At 32.8% G+C, this 18611-nt stretch overlaps 1 protein-coding gene across 1 annotated transcript in view; it reads left to right on the top strand.

Moving 5' to 3' along the window:
• The first annotated feature begins 2683 nt into the window (after nucleotides 1-2683).
• LOC134722086 (sodium- and chloride-dependent transporter XTRP3-like) overlaps nucleotides 2684-18611 on the top strand; it is a 30401-nt gene continuing 14473 nt past the window's right edge. The window contains exons 1-3 of the mRNA XM_063585556.1: nucleotides 2684-3014; nucleotides 5598-6055; nucleotides 14755-14865. Coding sequence (XP_063441626.1) covers nucleotides 2804-3014; nucleotides 5598-6055; nucleotides 14755-14865 — 780 coding nt within the window. The 5' untranslated portion in view covers nucleotides 2684-2803. The remainder of the gene's footprint in view (nucleotides 3015-5597; nucleotides 6056-14754; nucleotides 14866-18611) is intronic.

Below are 18611 nucleotides of genomic sequence, written 5' to 3'. Positions count from 1 at the left end.
CCAATGACAAGATCGTAAAATCTAAAGGTCACCTTGAAAATGGAGCAAAATTATATATATCTTATTTTATGCATTGATGCAATTGCATTGACAATGTCTTTTCACAACATTTACTGCTGTATATATTGCGTAAGAAGAGTCGAAAACCAGGATTAATTTCACACTTGAAATATCATTTTTTAGGGGAAACTCCAGGTATTTCATTAGAATCCAGATAATAAAATATATTCTGTTACATGATAGCATAATTTTCCTATTCAAAAGATTTAAGTAAATGTAAATTGATCCATTTTAGAAAGAACGGATCACTTCCGTGTCGAGCAAATATGAGTTAAAGTTGATAAATACACATTGTTAAAATATTGAAAACCGATAATACAGTTAACTGAATGATATTTAAAATTTGACTACTATCTATATATAAAAAAAAAATTGTTTGTTTTTCCTCACTTGGTAACTTATTATTAGTTTACTCCTTTTAGTAACTTAATCTGTTGTATAACATGACTAACATGATAAACACACAACCATGTTCGCATCTTCAGTTGGGGTTCGTTTTCCTTCTGATCAACATCTTTTCTTTCAATTACATTGTCTTATCGGGGCCTTTTATAGCTGACTATGCGGTATGGGCTTTGCTCATATATTATTTGCCACTGGACGTTAAGCAAACAACAACTTATCAATTGTAACTTTTAAACGCGTGTTACACTACACATACAATTGTATAATTATCATTTATTTCCCCCATACTGATCAATCTTCTCGTCAAAACAAATCACATCATATTAACGAGAAGTTCACGGTAAGATTGATGGAAGAATGTTTGACTTTTTCTCTAAATGTCGCCTTCATGTCATGTAGGCGGGGACTAAAATGCATTTGTCTTACTTTTGTACTTTTCATTTGTTTTAAAACTATGTTACGAGGTGAATCTTAGAAGATTTCAGAGAACCCCCGGTAATTTTATAGAACTTCAAAATGAAATCAGAAAATATTAATAATAACATTTGTTTGCATAACTGCTACTTTTAGGAACACTAGGCATCATCGCTAGGCACTCAATGGCATGGGTGTATACTATCCACACCTAAAATCCGAATAATGATTCAATTATTCAAATGTATTGCCTGTATGTTGTGGTATTCAATGTGCAAGTTTGAACAATAACTTCAAATAAATACCAGTGCACGAGCCATGACACATTCGATGTTATGAGCCACTAAGCACTGAATGCTATGAACCATGAAAATTAAATGTTATAAACATGTTGATAGATATAGGAAGCTGTGGTATGAGTGCCAATGAGACAACTCTAGCTCCATCCAAGTAACAATTTATAAAAGTAAACCATTACAGGTCAAGGTACGGCCTTCAACACGTAGCTTTGGCTCACATCGAACAGCAAGCAGTTCATTTCTTTTCTTACTCACAGTATAACATAATGTATATGTAAATTTCATTAAATTGATTGATTGTTGGTTACTTAACGTCCAGTGGCAAATATTTCATGCATGTTCAGGACAATAAAATAGTGTACTGCAGCTATATTCATATAAAAGAGCTTCATAAAATATTCCATAGTACGTCTATCTATGCTGTGATGTTACATTATATTGTTTCAGTTAAGGGTGAAGGTTGATAAATATTTAAAAAAAAAACGTTTAAGGTCATGAACCTGCTGTTCAGCGGTTGTCGATTTTTGAAGTGGTTCATACGTGTTTCTCAAAAGTATATAAAAATGATGTGACATTGAACATAGTGTGTGTAGAAAAAAAATAAACAGAACGTGGTTGTGTGAGGAAATATGAACCTTATATTTTGGTAAACATGATAAAACTGAAGCAACTTTTCAAGGCTGTTATCTATCACTTTTCTACTGAGTCAAAGAAGTATTCTTAAGTTCACATAAACTTGATTACTCCGTGAAGCTATCTTTTTCAATCTCCTTGTAAAAGTGCAGATTCAATCAGCTGAAACATCATCACTGGAAATCGTGTATTTGTGAAGTCACTCTTACATATATCCTGTATAGTGTAATGACCTTAAGATGTCTTTTATAGGGGGTTTATGTCTAACAGACCTTTAGCAAACATTTCTTTTTATTTTACTTTAAAAAAAAGAAGTTATCTATCTTTTTTATTAAACCTTTAAAACATAAGATCTTATTTCTTTTTTTCTTTCATTTACTCCAACAAAAGAAACCATCAGATTAATAAATATGTTACATTTTCGTTTAATATTACTAAAATACTACGTAATAGTTATCTTTTTATCTATATTAAACATCTGTTGTACTTGTCGCGTCGGAAATAAGTGGTAAAGTAAAACGCATAAATTCTTATTTTTAATTTTAATTTAATTGAGAAAAGAAATAGACATACATTCTAAAACATTCTTAGTAAATTCAAAAATATAGAAAAATATATAAGTTACACGAACATGCTGCTTGCTGAGGCTGCTCGTCGAAAAAAAAGAGTATATCGTCTAGGCTGAGCGTGTGTCTCTTTCAACCACACATTTCCCTTTAAATATTTCTTTTTAAAAACTTTGGTTTTATTTATTTTTCTTTATTCGGATCAAAAGCAATAAATGAATACTTTTTACTTTTTCAAGAAACAAAAAACATAAGCAATATTTTGCTATCAACCTTCACACCCCACTGCCGACACATGGACCAATCCACTCATTCATTCATTCATTCACTACTGTGTAGTATAGTAACGGTAGTGCTGCTCTGTTTACGTTCATCCTTGCAAATCTAATTAATTAATCTAACGGATTTAAAAATAAAACTTATACAATGGGTAAAAAAGATAAAAATATGACTGTAGAAACTAAAAAGTTATATTCTGATGATCCAGGATTAGAAGTAACGATTGAAAGAGAAGTAAACGAGCAACCACGTGTTGCTTGGGATTCAAAATTACAATATTTTTTCATGGTTATATCTTACGCTGTTGGATTAGGAAATGTCTGGAGATTTCCTTACCTCTGCCAACGAAATGGAGGAGGTAATGTATGAATTATATATAGTGCGTAAATTCTGTCAAAATAAAGAAGGGGGGATCTAATTAACCGACATTTTATTCGTTTTGTTGATATAGTGTAGTTCAGTAATTTGATACTTAAATCAATATTTAAATGTGAACGATTTCAAAGCAAAGGATTTTGATAATCTTTTTTCAGTTATTCATTAAATATAATCCTTATTTGTTAAGCAGCCAAATTATGTCGTCCTAAAAACCCATGACATATTTGCCACTGGACCTTGATACTCAATAAGTCAGCATCCAAAGCAATATACTTTTATCTTCATAATGTTTCTAAGTAATGTAAAAGTAGGGACAATTTGGTATGATTGCCAATGAGACAAATATCCATTATCAACTAATGCGGATGTAAACAACGAGCTCACGGTTTTCTTAGAACACTCTCAGAAAACTGTAGTACACATAACACTGTGTTATCGAGTTATCGGAGAAGTCTATTCTTCTTTTCTGTTGATGGATGTTTGACGTAGACAATTAATTTGATGGTTGTACGTAAATGTCAAGAATCCTAAGTGTACACATTTGTTAATTTTGTGGCAATGATAACTCCCCTAATGATGAATTGTTATTATTTTGTTCTATAAGAACATTGAACTATAATAATAAATGGACATGTTATGCATTCCCTTAACAGACCCTCTTTAGCAATAAATATAACACACGTGTGCATGTTTTCTAAGAAGATGGGTTACATTCCTTCGCCACCAGAAAACCAAACTATTTTCTGCACACACATATAAATAATTCATCAAATTCTACGCCTACAAATGACTGCATTATTTCTGCAGAAATCATCGCGCAGACACCATTTTATTTTCTATTTTCTCAGAAAATCAAGATGTAAACAGCTGCTACAGACAAAACAATGTAGTATTGATTTAGAATGTATACTTGACCGAATTTTTTCTTTATTTGTTTACAAGTACGTTATTTTTAAATCGCTAAATATTTTATACAAAATAATATAATAGCATTTTTCTCGTTTAACAACACACCTTTTGTGAAGAACGGTTGGAACATGAACTTTAAATTATTTATACTTTAATTCTAGTAGTTTTCTGTATTGTGACTATTGATTGTGTTTACAAAGATCTGGTCAGTGAGGTCAACTTATTGGGCAGCAGATTGACCGGAACTTTCCAGTTATTGCCTCAGTACATTTGAGTACTTGACTTTCGTTACTACAGGGATTCGTTAAACGGTTAAGATAAGACTTGAAATAGTTTGTACATAGTGACATGATTAAGTGCATCGTTAGAATCTAGATCTGTATCTTCTGAATCCGTGTAAAAAAGGAAACTTGGGGTTATAATATGTGGTGTGTGTGTGTATTCATGTTTCCCCCAATAAAAGTCACTATAACTACTGACGTCCCTTGTAATACAAGTTTATCCTTCTCAAAGTCGTCAAATAATTTTGACCTCAGATTGTTTTTATGATCTCAAAAATGTTATATTTTAGCTCTCCAAACAGTCGATCACGAGCGCACAAGAAGCACGTGCTGAGCACGTTCAAAACCGATTTGTTTTACCCTAACTGTTACATGTAAGATCTAAGTGCATATGAACGCAACAACCGTATATGTGCACTTCAAGGGGCATTAGCTGCAAAATATGTGTTCACCGATTTGACTCAAATTCCCATACTATATTCCATATTTGATTTAATTCAAATTACAAAAAGTCCAAAAAAGACAACGAACAAAAATAATGCATAACCTTGTTTATAAAGCAGTGGCGCAGTAGTAGGCTAACAAGTGTGTCTACGTGGGGGATAGTTCTGAAACTGACAAGCAAAATAAGAAGATTTTTCTATTACAGTTTCCGTGTCTTCCTTCTTTGTCATTCAATAATTTTGATTTTTGTTTCAACTTCAAGCGGCAAATATTTTCGATGTCAAATTGTCGGGATATGGAACATCAGAAGAACAAAGCTTAATGTAGGGTTGCCGATAGGACCAGTAAATACAGAATGACTTCTTGAAGTTTAGGGATAATTTTTGATATACCATAAATGTACATCATATTTTTGACTCTAGATGATTAATTTTATCGTCCAGTGGCAAATATGTCCTGCATATTCGGGCGAATTTTTTTTTATCCTAGCATAAAGGCGTTTTTATACATGTTATACAATTATTTCAATACTGTGCAGCATAAACGACACGTAAGACTGGATTTATGATAAGAGAGTATACACAGAGAATATAACTAGCCCACAATTTCTCCACTGAAAGTGCCTCCTCGTTATGGGACATTCGTTTGGCAGGGCAGGATATATAAATACGCACTCACGTCCTTTAGGAACAGGTTCTTTTCTTCCCATGACTTTTGCCAAGATTGGCACTCATACCATATCTTCTTATATTTTTTGAAAAGAAATTTCATATAAAACAATTGCACCAACTCGTTAAAGGATTCGTATATTTATACATTCAATAAGGTTGTATTGGTTAACAAAATAATACAGATACAATTCCCTGTCATCATGCTTGGATATCTTGAGAAACGATAATTCAATTAAAATCATCATTCATTTTTTTCAGGAGCATTTCTCATCCCTTACCTCATTATGTTGTTCATCGAAGGAATGCCACTACTTTACCTCGAATTTGCCGTCGGACAGCACTTCCGGCGAGGCAGCATCGGCGTTTGGACGAAAGTTCATCCGTATCTGGCTGGCATTGGCGTTGCCAGTGCTGTGACATCATTCATGGTGGGCATATATTACAATGCCATTATAATGTGGTGCTTTTACTATGTTGCCAACTCTTTTCAATATCCACTACCGTGGTCTGACTGTGAGCGAATAAACGGTACAATAAAAGATATAGAGTGCGAAAAAGGAGGACCAACTTCGTACTTTTGGTACAGACAAGCTCTAGACATTTCACCAGGAATCGATGAAAGTGATGGCATTAAATGGAAAATGTTACTATGTCTGCTGTTTGCTTGGGCAGTTATTTATGCCTGTATATGGAAAGGGATAAAATCTTCAGGCAAGGTATGCTTAACTAGAATTGATAGGAAGGGATAAAATATTCAGACAAGGTATGGTAAACTAGAATTGATAGCAAGGGATAAAACCTTCAGACAAGGTATGGTTAATTTGGGCAGTTATTTGTGCCTGTATATGGAAAGGGATAAAATCTTAAGGCAAGGTATGCTTAACTTGGACAGTTATTTATGCCTGTATATGGAAAGGGATAACATCCTCAGGCAAGGTATGGTTAACTTGGACAGATATTTATGCCTGTATATGGTAAGGGATAAAATCTTCAGGCAAGTTGTGGTTATAACTTGGGCAGTTATTTATGCCTGTGCATGGGAAGGGATTAAATCCTCAGGCAAGGTATGGTTAACGTGGGCAGTTATTTATGCCTGTATATGGAAAGGGATGAAATCTTCAGGCAAGGTATGGTTTACTTGGGCAGTTATTAATGCCTGTATATGAAAAGGGATAAAATCCCCAGGCAAGGTATGGTAAAATTGAATAAGTTTACACTCATGACGGGTTCGGCTGCTGCATTCAAACCCAATTTGTGTTTTGTTTCGGATTTAATTCGTTTTAACTTTTTACAATTTGATAGAAATGAAAGGATATTATCTATTACACAGAGTCACTGCGTGAACTTATACGAAAAAAGAAAGGAACAGCGCTTCCATTGCTAGTTTTCTTCTCAAAATCAGAAGAATACCTTTAACATTGAGCATATAGAAATAGGAAGATGTGGTATGAGTGCCAACGAGACAACTCTCCATCCAAGTAACAATTTAAAAAGTAAACCATTATAGGTTAAAGTACGGCCTTCAAACATATTATGTTGACCATCATGCATCTGCCTCTGTTCCCATTTAATATATTTGGTCCTTTTATAGCTTGTTATGTGGCATGGGTTTTGTTCATTGTTGAAGGCAATCCGGCAACATAAAGTTGCTAACATCCAAGCCATTTGGTCTCTAGTGGATAGCTGTCTCATTTGCTATCATATCATATCTCATGTATATGCCTTCCGTGTTCATTTTCAACCGTATTGGATTCTGTTAGGCGGAACAAAAATACGTTTACAGCCCAACAGTACAACAGTACAACTAAGCATTATTAAACGAATATGCCTGAGTGTACACCTAGGCACGATACAGCGAATATTAAGCATGATTAAGCGAACAAATAGTTCTCAAACATTATGTTTATCGTTCATCGTGTTGTAGAAAACAGATCAGAAAAACATAATCATTTAACATTTTGATTGTAAACAAACATTCCTGCATTCCTTTCTATTCTGAGAGAGAAAGATTTCTGTAAGACAGACAAAAGTTATCTCTGATTACGCAAGTTAAAACTGAATTACACGTTATTTTTAGTAGATGTAATATGCTGGTATATTTCTTGTTTTGTCAATGACTAAGTCATAGTTCTGAAAATGTTCCAACAACTTTTATAATTTATGTTCGACTTAGTTACTTTGAACACGTTTAAAGAATTTGACCGACAAGGGATGTTTGCTATTTTGTTGTTGTTGTTGTTGTTGTTGTCTTTTGCCATGGCGTCAGTTTGTTTTTGTCTCATGGTTTGAATATCCCTTTGGTATCTTCAAACATTCTCTTAGTTTTCGGAAATCGTTTGAAGGACTACTGCTTCTACATTTATACATCTCCGACTTGCCGAACTGTCAGCTCTGAGCGTGTCAGATGGCTGTAAAGTTAGAAAGGCGGTTTGAACTTAGCTTTTAAGACATTACCATGTACATGTATGATATATTTTATTTTTATAAACACATTAAGCCTGTAATCCTTACGTTTAATCAAGTCAATTAATCTGGACTTGTAATGTTCAATGTTGTATGTTTTTGTTTGTATGACTGTTTTAGACCGAAATTGGTTGTAGATATTGTTAAAGTTAAGTTAAAAGGAAAAGGATAAGTATGTAGATAACACGAACGGTGCCTATATAGTCTTGAGTTAGTCACGTGGGACAGGTGTGTGAAACAGCTAACAGATATAGGAAGATGTGGCACATGTGAATGCCAATGAGACAACTCTCCATCCAAATAACAATTTATAAAAGTAAACCAGTATAGGTCAATGCACGGCATTCAGCACGGAGCCTTGGCTCACACCGAACAATAAGATATAAAGGGTCCCAAAATTAATAGAGTAAAACCATAAGCTTGGCAAAATGAAACTTGTTCAATGAGAGGATATATAAGTCCGAGAATAACAAAACTAAAAGAACTTTAAAGTATAGTAATGAATGAAATGCTGTATGTAGGTATAATGTAGCTCCAGTTATGTACCACAAGCTATTTAATTAAATATTTTGAAATGATACATTACTCCATTTTCAAATCTGATTTATGTCCTATGTCGTACACGATCCAGCTAATTATAGCGGAATCATTATCACTGATAACTTTCTAAAATGATTTGGATATTCTTTTTTGCATTACACGAATTATCCATGAGAGGCAGGTTTATAGTGATTGGGTAAATGTCTATTCGTCAGTTCGCTTCTCTGTTCGTCTGTATGTACTTCTGTCTTGCATGTCCTATATGTCCTACATTGGTGTCCACAACTGCTCCTGACTGCATTGACATACGTTCACGAAACTTTCACAGAATCTTGCTATTATAAGGTTAATATGAAAAACATCACCTACTTGTAAATTGTTAACTAAAAGAAAAAAATGAGTGGTAAAACAGTCAAATCAATATATAGGACATGGAAGAATCCCAGCAGTGGCGGATCCAGGAGGAGGGTATCCCCCTTTTTATGGACGATCAATGCATTTGAATGAAGACATATAGTTGGACCCCCCCCCTTTTTTTTGTCCTGGGTTGGCCCCCCCCCCTTTTTTTTCTAATGGCTGGATCCGCCTCTGCCCAGAAAAGTTTTATCATTTATATAATCAACCGTGGTCATACGGGTACCCAGTAATCCTGGAAAGGTTGCATCATTGTCTTTGTTTACATTACTTGTACAGTTAAATCAAGAATTAGGATAAGTTGTATATGTATATAACAGTTCTCGCACAGATTACCAAAATTAATGGATAGGTTGTATCATTGCCTTAATATTAACAGTAAACGTACGGACGGTTAACTAGGATCCTGGATACCAGGATAGGTCATATCTGTATTATTGCCTCAATCAGCAGTTCTCGTACGAGTAACCAAGAATCCGGGGTAGGTTAACATATATCATGACTTTAATTTACAGTTCTTTTATAGGTAACATATTTTATCGCTGCTTCAATTAACAGTACTTATACAATAACGCGAATAATTTGAAAGAAACTTAAATGTCTTAAATTGTAAATAATTTAAAATTTAGTTTGGTTTAAAAGATATTTTTAACAAGATATGGTATTAGGTAATTTACATAATGATACTAGAAAACAACGACCCATGCCAGAGTACATTACGTACGTATGATATGTTTAGAGAGATGATTTAGGGTAATGATAAAGCTTGAAGGTTACATTTTTATTGAATTAGATCCCAAAACAAACTTTAACAAGTTTAGATTAAGTTGAAATAAACTTAGTAAATATACCATATTTTATTTTTATTTTCGGACTTTAGCGGCAAGAATATCTAGCGAGCCTTGTAATAATATTAACTATAAGGAAACTATTCAAAATGCCGATAAATAGAAAGCCGATATGGATATCGAGTTCATGTGAACTTAATTTTCTATAAATGCTTAACCTTTATATTGCGGGATAAAAAAGGGGAGATATTTCAATTTATTCTCCTATGTTGACCGAATAGGCATGTAAGAAGATGTGGTATAAATGTCAATGAGACTACTCTCCGTCCAAGTGAATGTTTAAAATTTAAAACAGTTCCAGGACAAACACGGATCCTTAGTTCACACCGAACCGAAAAAAACCCGATTACCACCGAACAGGCTCCTGACTAAAGACAGGTACAGACACATGCAACATGTTGTTTTAAACGCTTCAACAGGCGCCAACCTTCATCCTTACCTGCAATAGTAGTGTAACATAACAAAATAAAAGGACACATGCATGAAATGGAAAGATTTAAGAAGAGGCCTTATCCCTTAAAAATTAGTTCACGTTCGGAAAATATGAAATATATATATACATGAATCTACAACGAAATAGAAGACAATATAACCAAGTCTGATTGATCAACAATTCTATTATATATCTTCGACATTAGTTATATAGCATATATACCCATTGTGTCGCTCTTGTAATCTTATCAGCTTCCTTGATTTGCCCCAAATTTGATGGAAAATATTTATTTCGAAAGAATTACAATTAAAGTACAAAGATGTGTTTCTAAACCAGTTTATAACTCATCTATAATCGCCTTTGATCATCTTTTTCGTTTAATTAAATACTATCTTTTACGGATTCTTTGTCTCTGGGAACAACCTGCAGCCGGATATGAAAGTCACGGCGCAAAAAAATAATTTCCCGCCATTCATAAACATAACATTTGATTCTGGTTAAAATGCAGATCAAAGTGAATCGTGTATAAATGCATAACCCATGCACTAAACATGTTATTGAAGTTTAATGTATTAAATACCTTTGTTTTGATAAATGAACTATCAAAACATAAACATTTCATTACATTTAAAAGTTTAATCAACAAGTTTTGTAACAAATAGTGTCATGCACCGGATTGTCTAAAACTGTTATTAATTACACTACAGATTAAGATATAATACGCTGATAATATAATTTTTTTTTTTAACTTAATCTTCTTGTAAGATTTTCTTAAACTGACGATGCAGACCAAACATTTTATCGTCTGTTGTTAAACTACATTACTTAACCTTAACATGCCATTGCACATTTTTGGCATTAAACAAGTTCATACTTTGTATATATAGACGACGGTGTTTTAAGATAAATCAAAATTCGTATATTTTTTATAAGGAATGATGTGCATATATTAAAGAAATAAATCTTAGAGAGCAGCGTAAATAATTAGAATAAATAAAAATTCGTTATGTTAAATGGAAAGATGTGCATATATTTTATTATGTTTATAGAGATCATACTTAGAGAACAGCATGATTTAGCATTGTTTAAAATATTTCACAAACCAGAATGTGTGTTCAAAGGACACTTTACTCGTTTTTCGGTTATATTTCTCCTCCCCGTTCTGATTATTGTCAATAAAAAATTGTCAATGTAGTTCTAAATCAATATTTATTTAATATCAAATATATATTCAGTGTTTCATTGGTGTAATCTTGTTCAAGTATTATTCTTGTTTCAAACCCCCAATAATGTATTTAAGTTATCCCTTGCTACCTGAAAGTTATATGCAAATACATACTTTTAACTTTGATGACACCAACATTTTTATTGAAACTTTTTACTCTTATTTTTCTAAAATACTTAAAACTTTGCGTTATGATGTTTAATCTTGATAAAAAAAAAACCACACAGAATCGAACGTTCTCTCACTATACATACTTCTATTTCTTAATGTTCATGTTGTAACTGATCATCCTATATTTTTCTAAATCTAAAACTTGTTCGCCATCTTTTCTAGACTAGTTCTTTTTGAGATCGAAAAAAGGGACATTAATTGTAAGATACGCAAATACGTGTACAACTTGTCAAAGTCACTTTCTCGCCATCTTTTCCTAGAACGAGACATTAATTATAGAATTGCATGACCGGTTTGTCTCTTAAATGAGTAACGCGACGGGTGCAACTGCTAGAACAAGAACCAAGTAATAAGTACCCTTCCAGAGCTCAGACTTAACTTCCATTTTTCTTGGAGGGTTCATGTTACTCAATCTTGAGTATGTGAGCAGTGTTTAGTAGACTTTATTTTGTATTTTTTTTGCCATGGTGTTGATTTTTGTTTTATTTGACTGATGGTTTTTGTTTTCTCCTGAGTCTCTTAACCTTTTTTAAAACAAAATCGGATAGAACAGGTCTAGACGCATGAATAGGACTTTATTTGTTCAAAAATTTACAAATACGTTGTTCTAGAAGCAATGCATATACGCATTTAAAATAATTGATATCATATATTTTGATTGAACAGAAAAATTACTAAATAAATAAATGAAATAAAGGCATGAAAACTTGAACCAGTTGGCACCTATATATGTTTACATTTATATTATGATAATAGTGGTTCTGGTTCACTCGTGTCCTACTTCTTGCTGCATGATCAAGAATAATAGTAATCTGACCGTTATTAAAATGATATCCTTTTCGAATCTCCATTCACGAAATTTCTTTTGTGATATAACTATTACTGTCTCATTTCCGCAAATATAGTTATAGATTGAACAACTGATTTTATTTAAAAACAGGATTGTCACCTTTAAAAACTTAATGTGAAGTAATATTCGAATGTTTATTTCTCTTAATTATTCGGTCCATATCTGACGCAGTCGTGACTGAAAGAATTGAGGCATTTATTTGAGAGGTCAATATAAAAAGATGTATACTTTAGTCTTTCAAATGTTTTTATACGACCGCAAATTTTGAAAAAATGTTCGTCGTGTATTGCTATCACGTTGGCGTCGTCGTCTGCGTCGTCGTCGTCGTCGTCGTCGTCGTCCGAATACTTTTAGTTTTCGCACTCTAACTTTAGTAAAAGTGAATAGAAATCTATGAAATTTTACCACAAGGTTTATGACCACAAAAGGAAGGTTGGGATTGATTTTGGGAGTTTTGGTCCCAACATTTTAGGAATTAGGGGCCAAAAAGGGACCAAATAAGCATTTTCTTGGTTTTCGCACTAAAACTTTAGTTTAAGTTAATAGAAATCTATGAAATTTTGACACAAGGTTTATGACCACAAAAGAAAGGTTGGGATTGATTTTGGAAGTTTTGGTTTGAACAGTTTAGGAATAAGGGGCCAAAAAAGGGCCCAACTAAGCATTATTCTTGGTTTTCGCACAATAACTTTAGTTTTAGTAAATAGAAATCAATGAAATTTAAACACAATGTTTATGACCACAAAAGGAAGGTTGGTATTGATTTTGGGAGTTTAGGTCCTAACAGTTTAGGAATTAGGGGCCAAAAAGGGACCAAAATAAGCATTTTTCGTGGTTTTCGCACCATAACGTTAGTATAAGTAAATAGAAATCTATGAAATTTAAACACAAGGTTTATGACCATAAAAGGAAGGTTGGTATTGATTTTGGGAGCTTTGGTCCCAACAAAATAAGGGGCCCAAAGGGTCCAAAATTAAACTTTGTTTGATTTCATCAAAATTGAATAATTGGGGTTCTTTGATATGCCGAATCTAACTGTGTATGTAGATTCTTAACTTTTGGTCCCGTTTTCAAATTGGTCTACATTAAGGTCCAAAGGGTCCAAAATTAAACTTAGTTTGATTTTGACAAAACATGAATAAATGGGGTTCTTTGATATGCCAAATCTAACTGTGTATGTAGATTCTTCATTTTTGGTCCTGTTTTCAAATTGGTCTACATTTAAGTCCAAAGGGTCCAAAATTAAACTAAGTTTGATTTTAACAAAAATTGAAATCTTGGGGTTCTTTGTTATGCTGAATCCAAACATGTACTTAGATTTTTGATTATGGGCCCAGTTTTCAAGTTGGTCCAAATCAGGATCTAAAATTATTATATTAAGTATTGTGCAATAGCAAGTCTTTTCAATTGCACAGTATTGCGCAATGGCAAGAAATATCTAATTGCACAATATTGTGAAATAGCAATTTTTTTTTAATTAGAGCTATCTTTCTTTGTCCAGAATAGTAAGCAAGAAATATCTAATGGCAAGAATTTTTTTTTAATTGGAGTTATCTTTCTTTGTCCAGAATCAACTTAAATCTTTGTTATATACAATATACAATGTATATTCACTTTTTACTACCAACTGATGAATTAAAATAATCTTTACCATTCAGTGATAACAAGCAGTTTTTTTTACAAAAGAAAATTTCTTCAAACATTTTTTTGAGAGGATTAATATTCAACAGCATAGTGAATTGCTGTAAGAGAAAACCAAAATTTTAAGTTCATTAGAACACATTCATTCTGTGTCAGAAACCTATGCTGTGTCAACTATTTAATCACAATCCAAATTTAGAGCTGAATCCAGCTTGAATGTTGTGTCCATACTTGCCCCAACCATTCAGGGTTCAACCTCTGCGGTCGTAAAAAGCTACGCCCTGCGGAGCATCTGGTTAATGGTTATAATAATAATAATAATAATAATAATAATAAAATACTTTATTTAACGAAGGTAACACATGTTACAATTACATGTTAATCTTCCATGAGGCCTTCAAAAAGTATTACTACAAATAGAAAACGCACAAAAATACATACAAAATAAAATACATAATACAGTTAAATATAGCAGCTTAAATATTGAATAAGCACATATATGAATTCAGTAGAAGAAAAAATATGCATTAGTCTAGTCAAACCTTTTGACGTTATTATTATAATCTTCAAAAAAGTTCGAAATACTAGATTTTGACCAAGAAAAACTCTCATCGTTATAATGATAAGCTAACAAATATATTGTTTACGTCACTATGAATAATTAGCTTTTCTCGGTCCGCTCAATCCTTCCGAAATATGCTTTTAACTGGGAATCGCGACAAAATTTCCGGACGCCTAGATGTAGAAATCTAGGAATCCCAATGATCTAACTTATACTGATGCTATTATACTGGACTTCGTAATATTTATGATATTCATTTTTATTGTAGGTTGTGTATGTTACAGCAACCTTTCCATACGTAGTACTCATTATATTTTTTGGACGTGGTATAACTCTCAGAGGAGCAACGGATGGTCTGTTGCATCTATTTACTCCAAAGGTTGGTGTCTGTGTCCATTTAATGAATGAATAAAAAAAAGTATTAACAAAAACACCGAATTCCAAAGTAAATTGAAAAAAGGAAGTAGTCTTTAAAGCTGACAAATTTAAACACTACACTGCTAGTATATCAACCAACAGATCGAAAGAAGCATTTTGTAGACGATGATGGGTTACTATAAATGAATTAAATTTAAAAATGAAGCTAAATAAATCCGATCCGAAAATGAACAAAATATCCAAGACGTTGCAAACGATGTTGAAACTAAATACATATACGACCTTATAAGGTAACTTTGCTTGCTTTTGGTACAAAAACAATATTACGATATTTACAATATTTTTTTGTATATTAGTTTGTATATAAACTAACACACTTTGTAATTGTATTCTGTGCTGATCTTTGTTTTGAACATCAATGTCCAATTTTGGTTGCAACACGGTCTTTCAGTAAGTCTCGTATAGTGTCTACCCGATCGTAGAAAGAGAAGAATAAGAATAGATATAGTCTTAAAAATATGTCTGAATGGTGTGCCATTGTTACATTATCGATTATAGTTCGTTTCTGTGTGTGTTACATTTTGGTGTTGTGTGTCTGTTGTGTCGTAGTTCTCTCATATTTGATACGTTTCCCTCAATGTTAGTATGTAAACCGGATTTGTTTTTTCTCTATCGAATTATGAATGTCGAACAGCGGTATACTACTGTTGCCTTTATTTATGCAATTTCCAAACATTACAATGTGTATCTTTGCCATTCAAAGTTTACAATGTGTATCTTTCCATTCAAAATTTGCAATGTGTATTTTTTCAATCCAAAGTTTACAATGTATATCTTTGCCATCCTAAGTCTTCTAAGTGTATCTTTGTAATCCAAAGTCTACAATGTAATACCAAATCTACTAAGTGTATCTTTATAATCCAAACTTAGAGTCTACAAGGTAATCCAAAGTCTACAATGTAAATCTTTGACATCCAAAGTCTACGATGTGTATCTTTTTCTTGCTAGAACATTGCCCAAACAAATAATTATAGATTATCGTTGATTATCTCAACGAGAATGATTTTCTCGCTTGAGCTGGAACAGCGAAAGTGAGAAAAGCAATCGAGTTGAGATGACCAATGATAATCTGTTTATCGCTATTTTACCTATGACGACGTTGTCAATTTCAATGTCAATTTCGTTAACAACGCACGTGGCGTCCTTAGTTTCTAGCGATAATTTTTCCATCTCAAGCGAGTAGCATGATATGAAAATTATCACAAAAAAAGATCAAAGGAAAAATGCACAAAATAGCGATAATGTGTTATAAACGTTACAAAACATTATAAACTGGCATTTACAAATGACAACAGTTGAACATGCACTTTTTTAAACGATTAAGGATTGCTTGTGTCAGGTGTTTTTGATAGACTGCACTAGTCTTGTCAATATGTACACCTGTTAATAAAATACCGACCTTGAATGGCAGTTATTTTTGCCCAAGAGAATTATATTTTTTTTACGTTTACACTATGACCCCACTCTGCACTGTGTCGTTGTCTGAACTTCAAATGAACACTGTATATATGATACTGAGATCGCATCGCAGGGTTATATATATTTTTCCAAACTCCACTGTTATCTCCAACTTTCCTTATTTTAGTAAATGTCAGCCTTGGTGGTTTTCCAATCTTTCCTAGATTAAAGAAAATAGATTCTTTTTGCGTTCTATATCTCTGGTGAGGTGTGAATTCTGTTAAGAGTTTAGAACTATTTCCAAAAATTCTGTGGTAAAAATAACTTATAATGTGCCTTGATTCTATATTTACTGGCGTATATTACTTTTGATGGAATTTAAGGCATGTCGAGTGCTATTTGAATAAAATGCGGTGTTTATTCATGCACGTGCATGTATTGATAATATTGATTAAATTCCTGGCAATTGCCTGATTTCGTATTTGATTACAATTCAAATAAGAATCACTCTTATAAATGAGGACCAAAAGTTTGGTTAAACCTGACAAGATAACCATACAAACGCCGCAGTTATAAAGTTTGAAAAATTTTGGATGAGATGAAACTATTTACTGTTCTCAGTTACGTGAATTCGGACATTTGGTTCAAGAAGCAAGATTAACCAGTTATAGCCGTAATCATTCGTTATAGCTTAAAAAATAACGATACACAATTACATGAAGTTTTACTCATTTTTATATTTTATTCGACATATAAAAGCGAAATAACATATGGTAATTCATAGAAAGTACATTTCATAGAAAGTACATGTATGTCACTTTTGATCGTCTAACAACCTGATCAAGCTATCTAGAGGGCGCCTTTTCATAATTTACAGACAAAACATTTCCGTCTAAATAATACTGACAAACGTGAACATTCTGCATTCCATAACGCATTAACGGTGTATCTCATTGTACTTTATGTCATAGTCCGACTTATGATAAACAACAAGGAAAGTTGATGTCATTAATTATAAGTAGTAGAAAGTGTACTTGTAAATACAAAGCATATAATCTAGATAAAGGTCATAGGTAGGTCAAAGAAAGAGTCTGAACTACAGAACAAGGGTTTTATTTAATGGAATCGATAGTCATACAGATTTAATCAAATATTGATTAACGGATAAATGTTATTGTACATAAATGAGACAGCAACCCACCAACATAATGACCATATCTCAATATACATATTGTTACACGAAGAGTTGTTTCATTGACAATCATACCACATCTTATTTTTACATAACAAACTCTACCGCACCGAATCTATTTAAGTGGTGAAAATGTTAAAGAACAAGAATGTGTCCCTAGTACACGAATGCCCGCTCCGATCCGCTCTTTCATTTTCTATGTTTAATGACGCGTGAAAATGGGGAGAAATCTCTAATTTGTCATTTAAATTAGAAAGATCATCATAAGTTTCAAGTTGATTGGACTTCAACTTCATTCAAAAAATATCTCGATCGAAAACTTTAACCTGAAGCGGGACGAAAAAACGTACGAACGGACGAACGGACGCACAGACCAGAAAACATAATGCCCATAAATAGGGCATAAAAACCACCAAACATTTACGACAAAAAAGTTAGGTGTTAAAAACATTACTACTGACGTTGTTCTATTCTTAAACTTCAAACGAGGTTCTTAACTTAGGACAGGCGCAATTCTAAACTACATTGCGTACGAGATTCTTAACTAAGGGCATGTAGGATGACCACATTTCTAAAGCAACTGCGTATACGAGGTCCTTAACTAATGATATGTACGTTTATTAAAGACGAATCCTTCTATTCAGATCTACCAATAATATCTTCTTTATATTTTGTATTTACTTTAGGTTAGGTAAAAGCTTCAAAATAAGCAAATAAAATAATGGGGTCACCGACCTCGTTTTCGATTTAGAACGCCGTCTTTTTCATGGAATTTGGAAATCGGGACCTCTAGTCAATAGCAGTGTAATATTTTTTTTTAAGTTGGTTTCCCATAAAACTTGTTTGTTCTGTTAACCAAGTTGTTAATACAAACTATTTTAATAATATTACCAATTTCTGAGGGCAAAATAATAGCGATAAGTTGCTATAATAATTTTCCCGCCTTTATTTATTGTGAAATAACTATGAAAGAATGATGTTTAAAAAATATTGACCAATAATTTCTCGATGAGTATTCAACAGAATATGCGTTGTTTATTTCTAGATAAAATCATGAAATAAAAAGATGGGGTCACCGGCATGGAAAAAGAGATATT

The sequence above is a fragment of the Mytilus trossulus genome, chromosome 6 (genome assembly GCF_036588685.1).
Source record: "Mytilus trossulus isolate FHL-02 chromosome 6, PNRI_Mtr1.1.1.hap1, whole genome shotgun sequence".
NCBI classification, from domain to species: domain Eukaryota; kingdom Metazoa; phylum Mollusca; class Bivalvia; order Mytilida; family Mytilidae; genus Mytilus; species Mytilus trossulus.
This window is presented reverse-complemented; position numbering and strand designations above follow the sequence as displayed.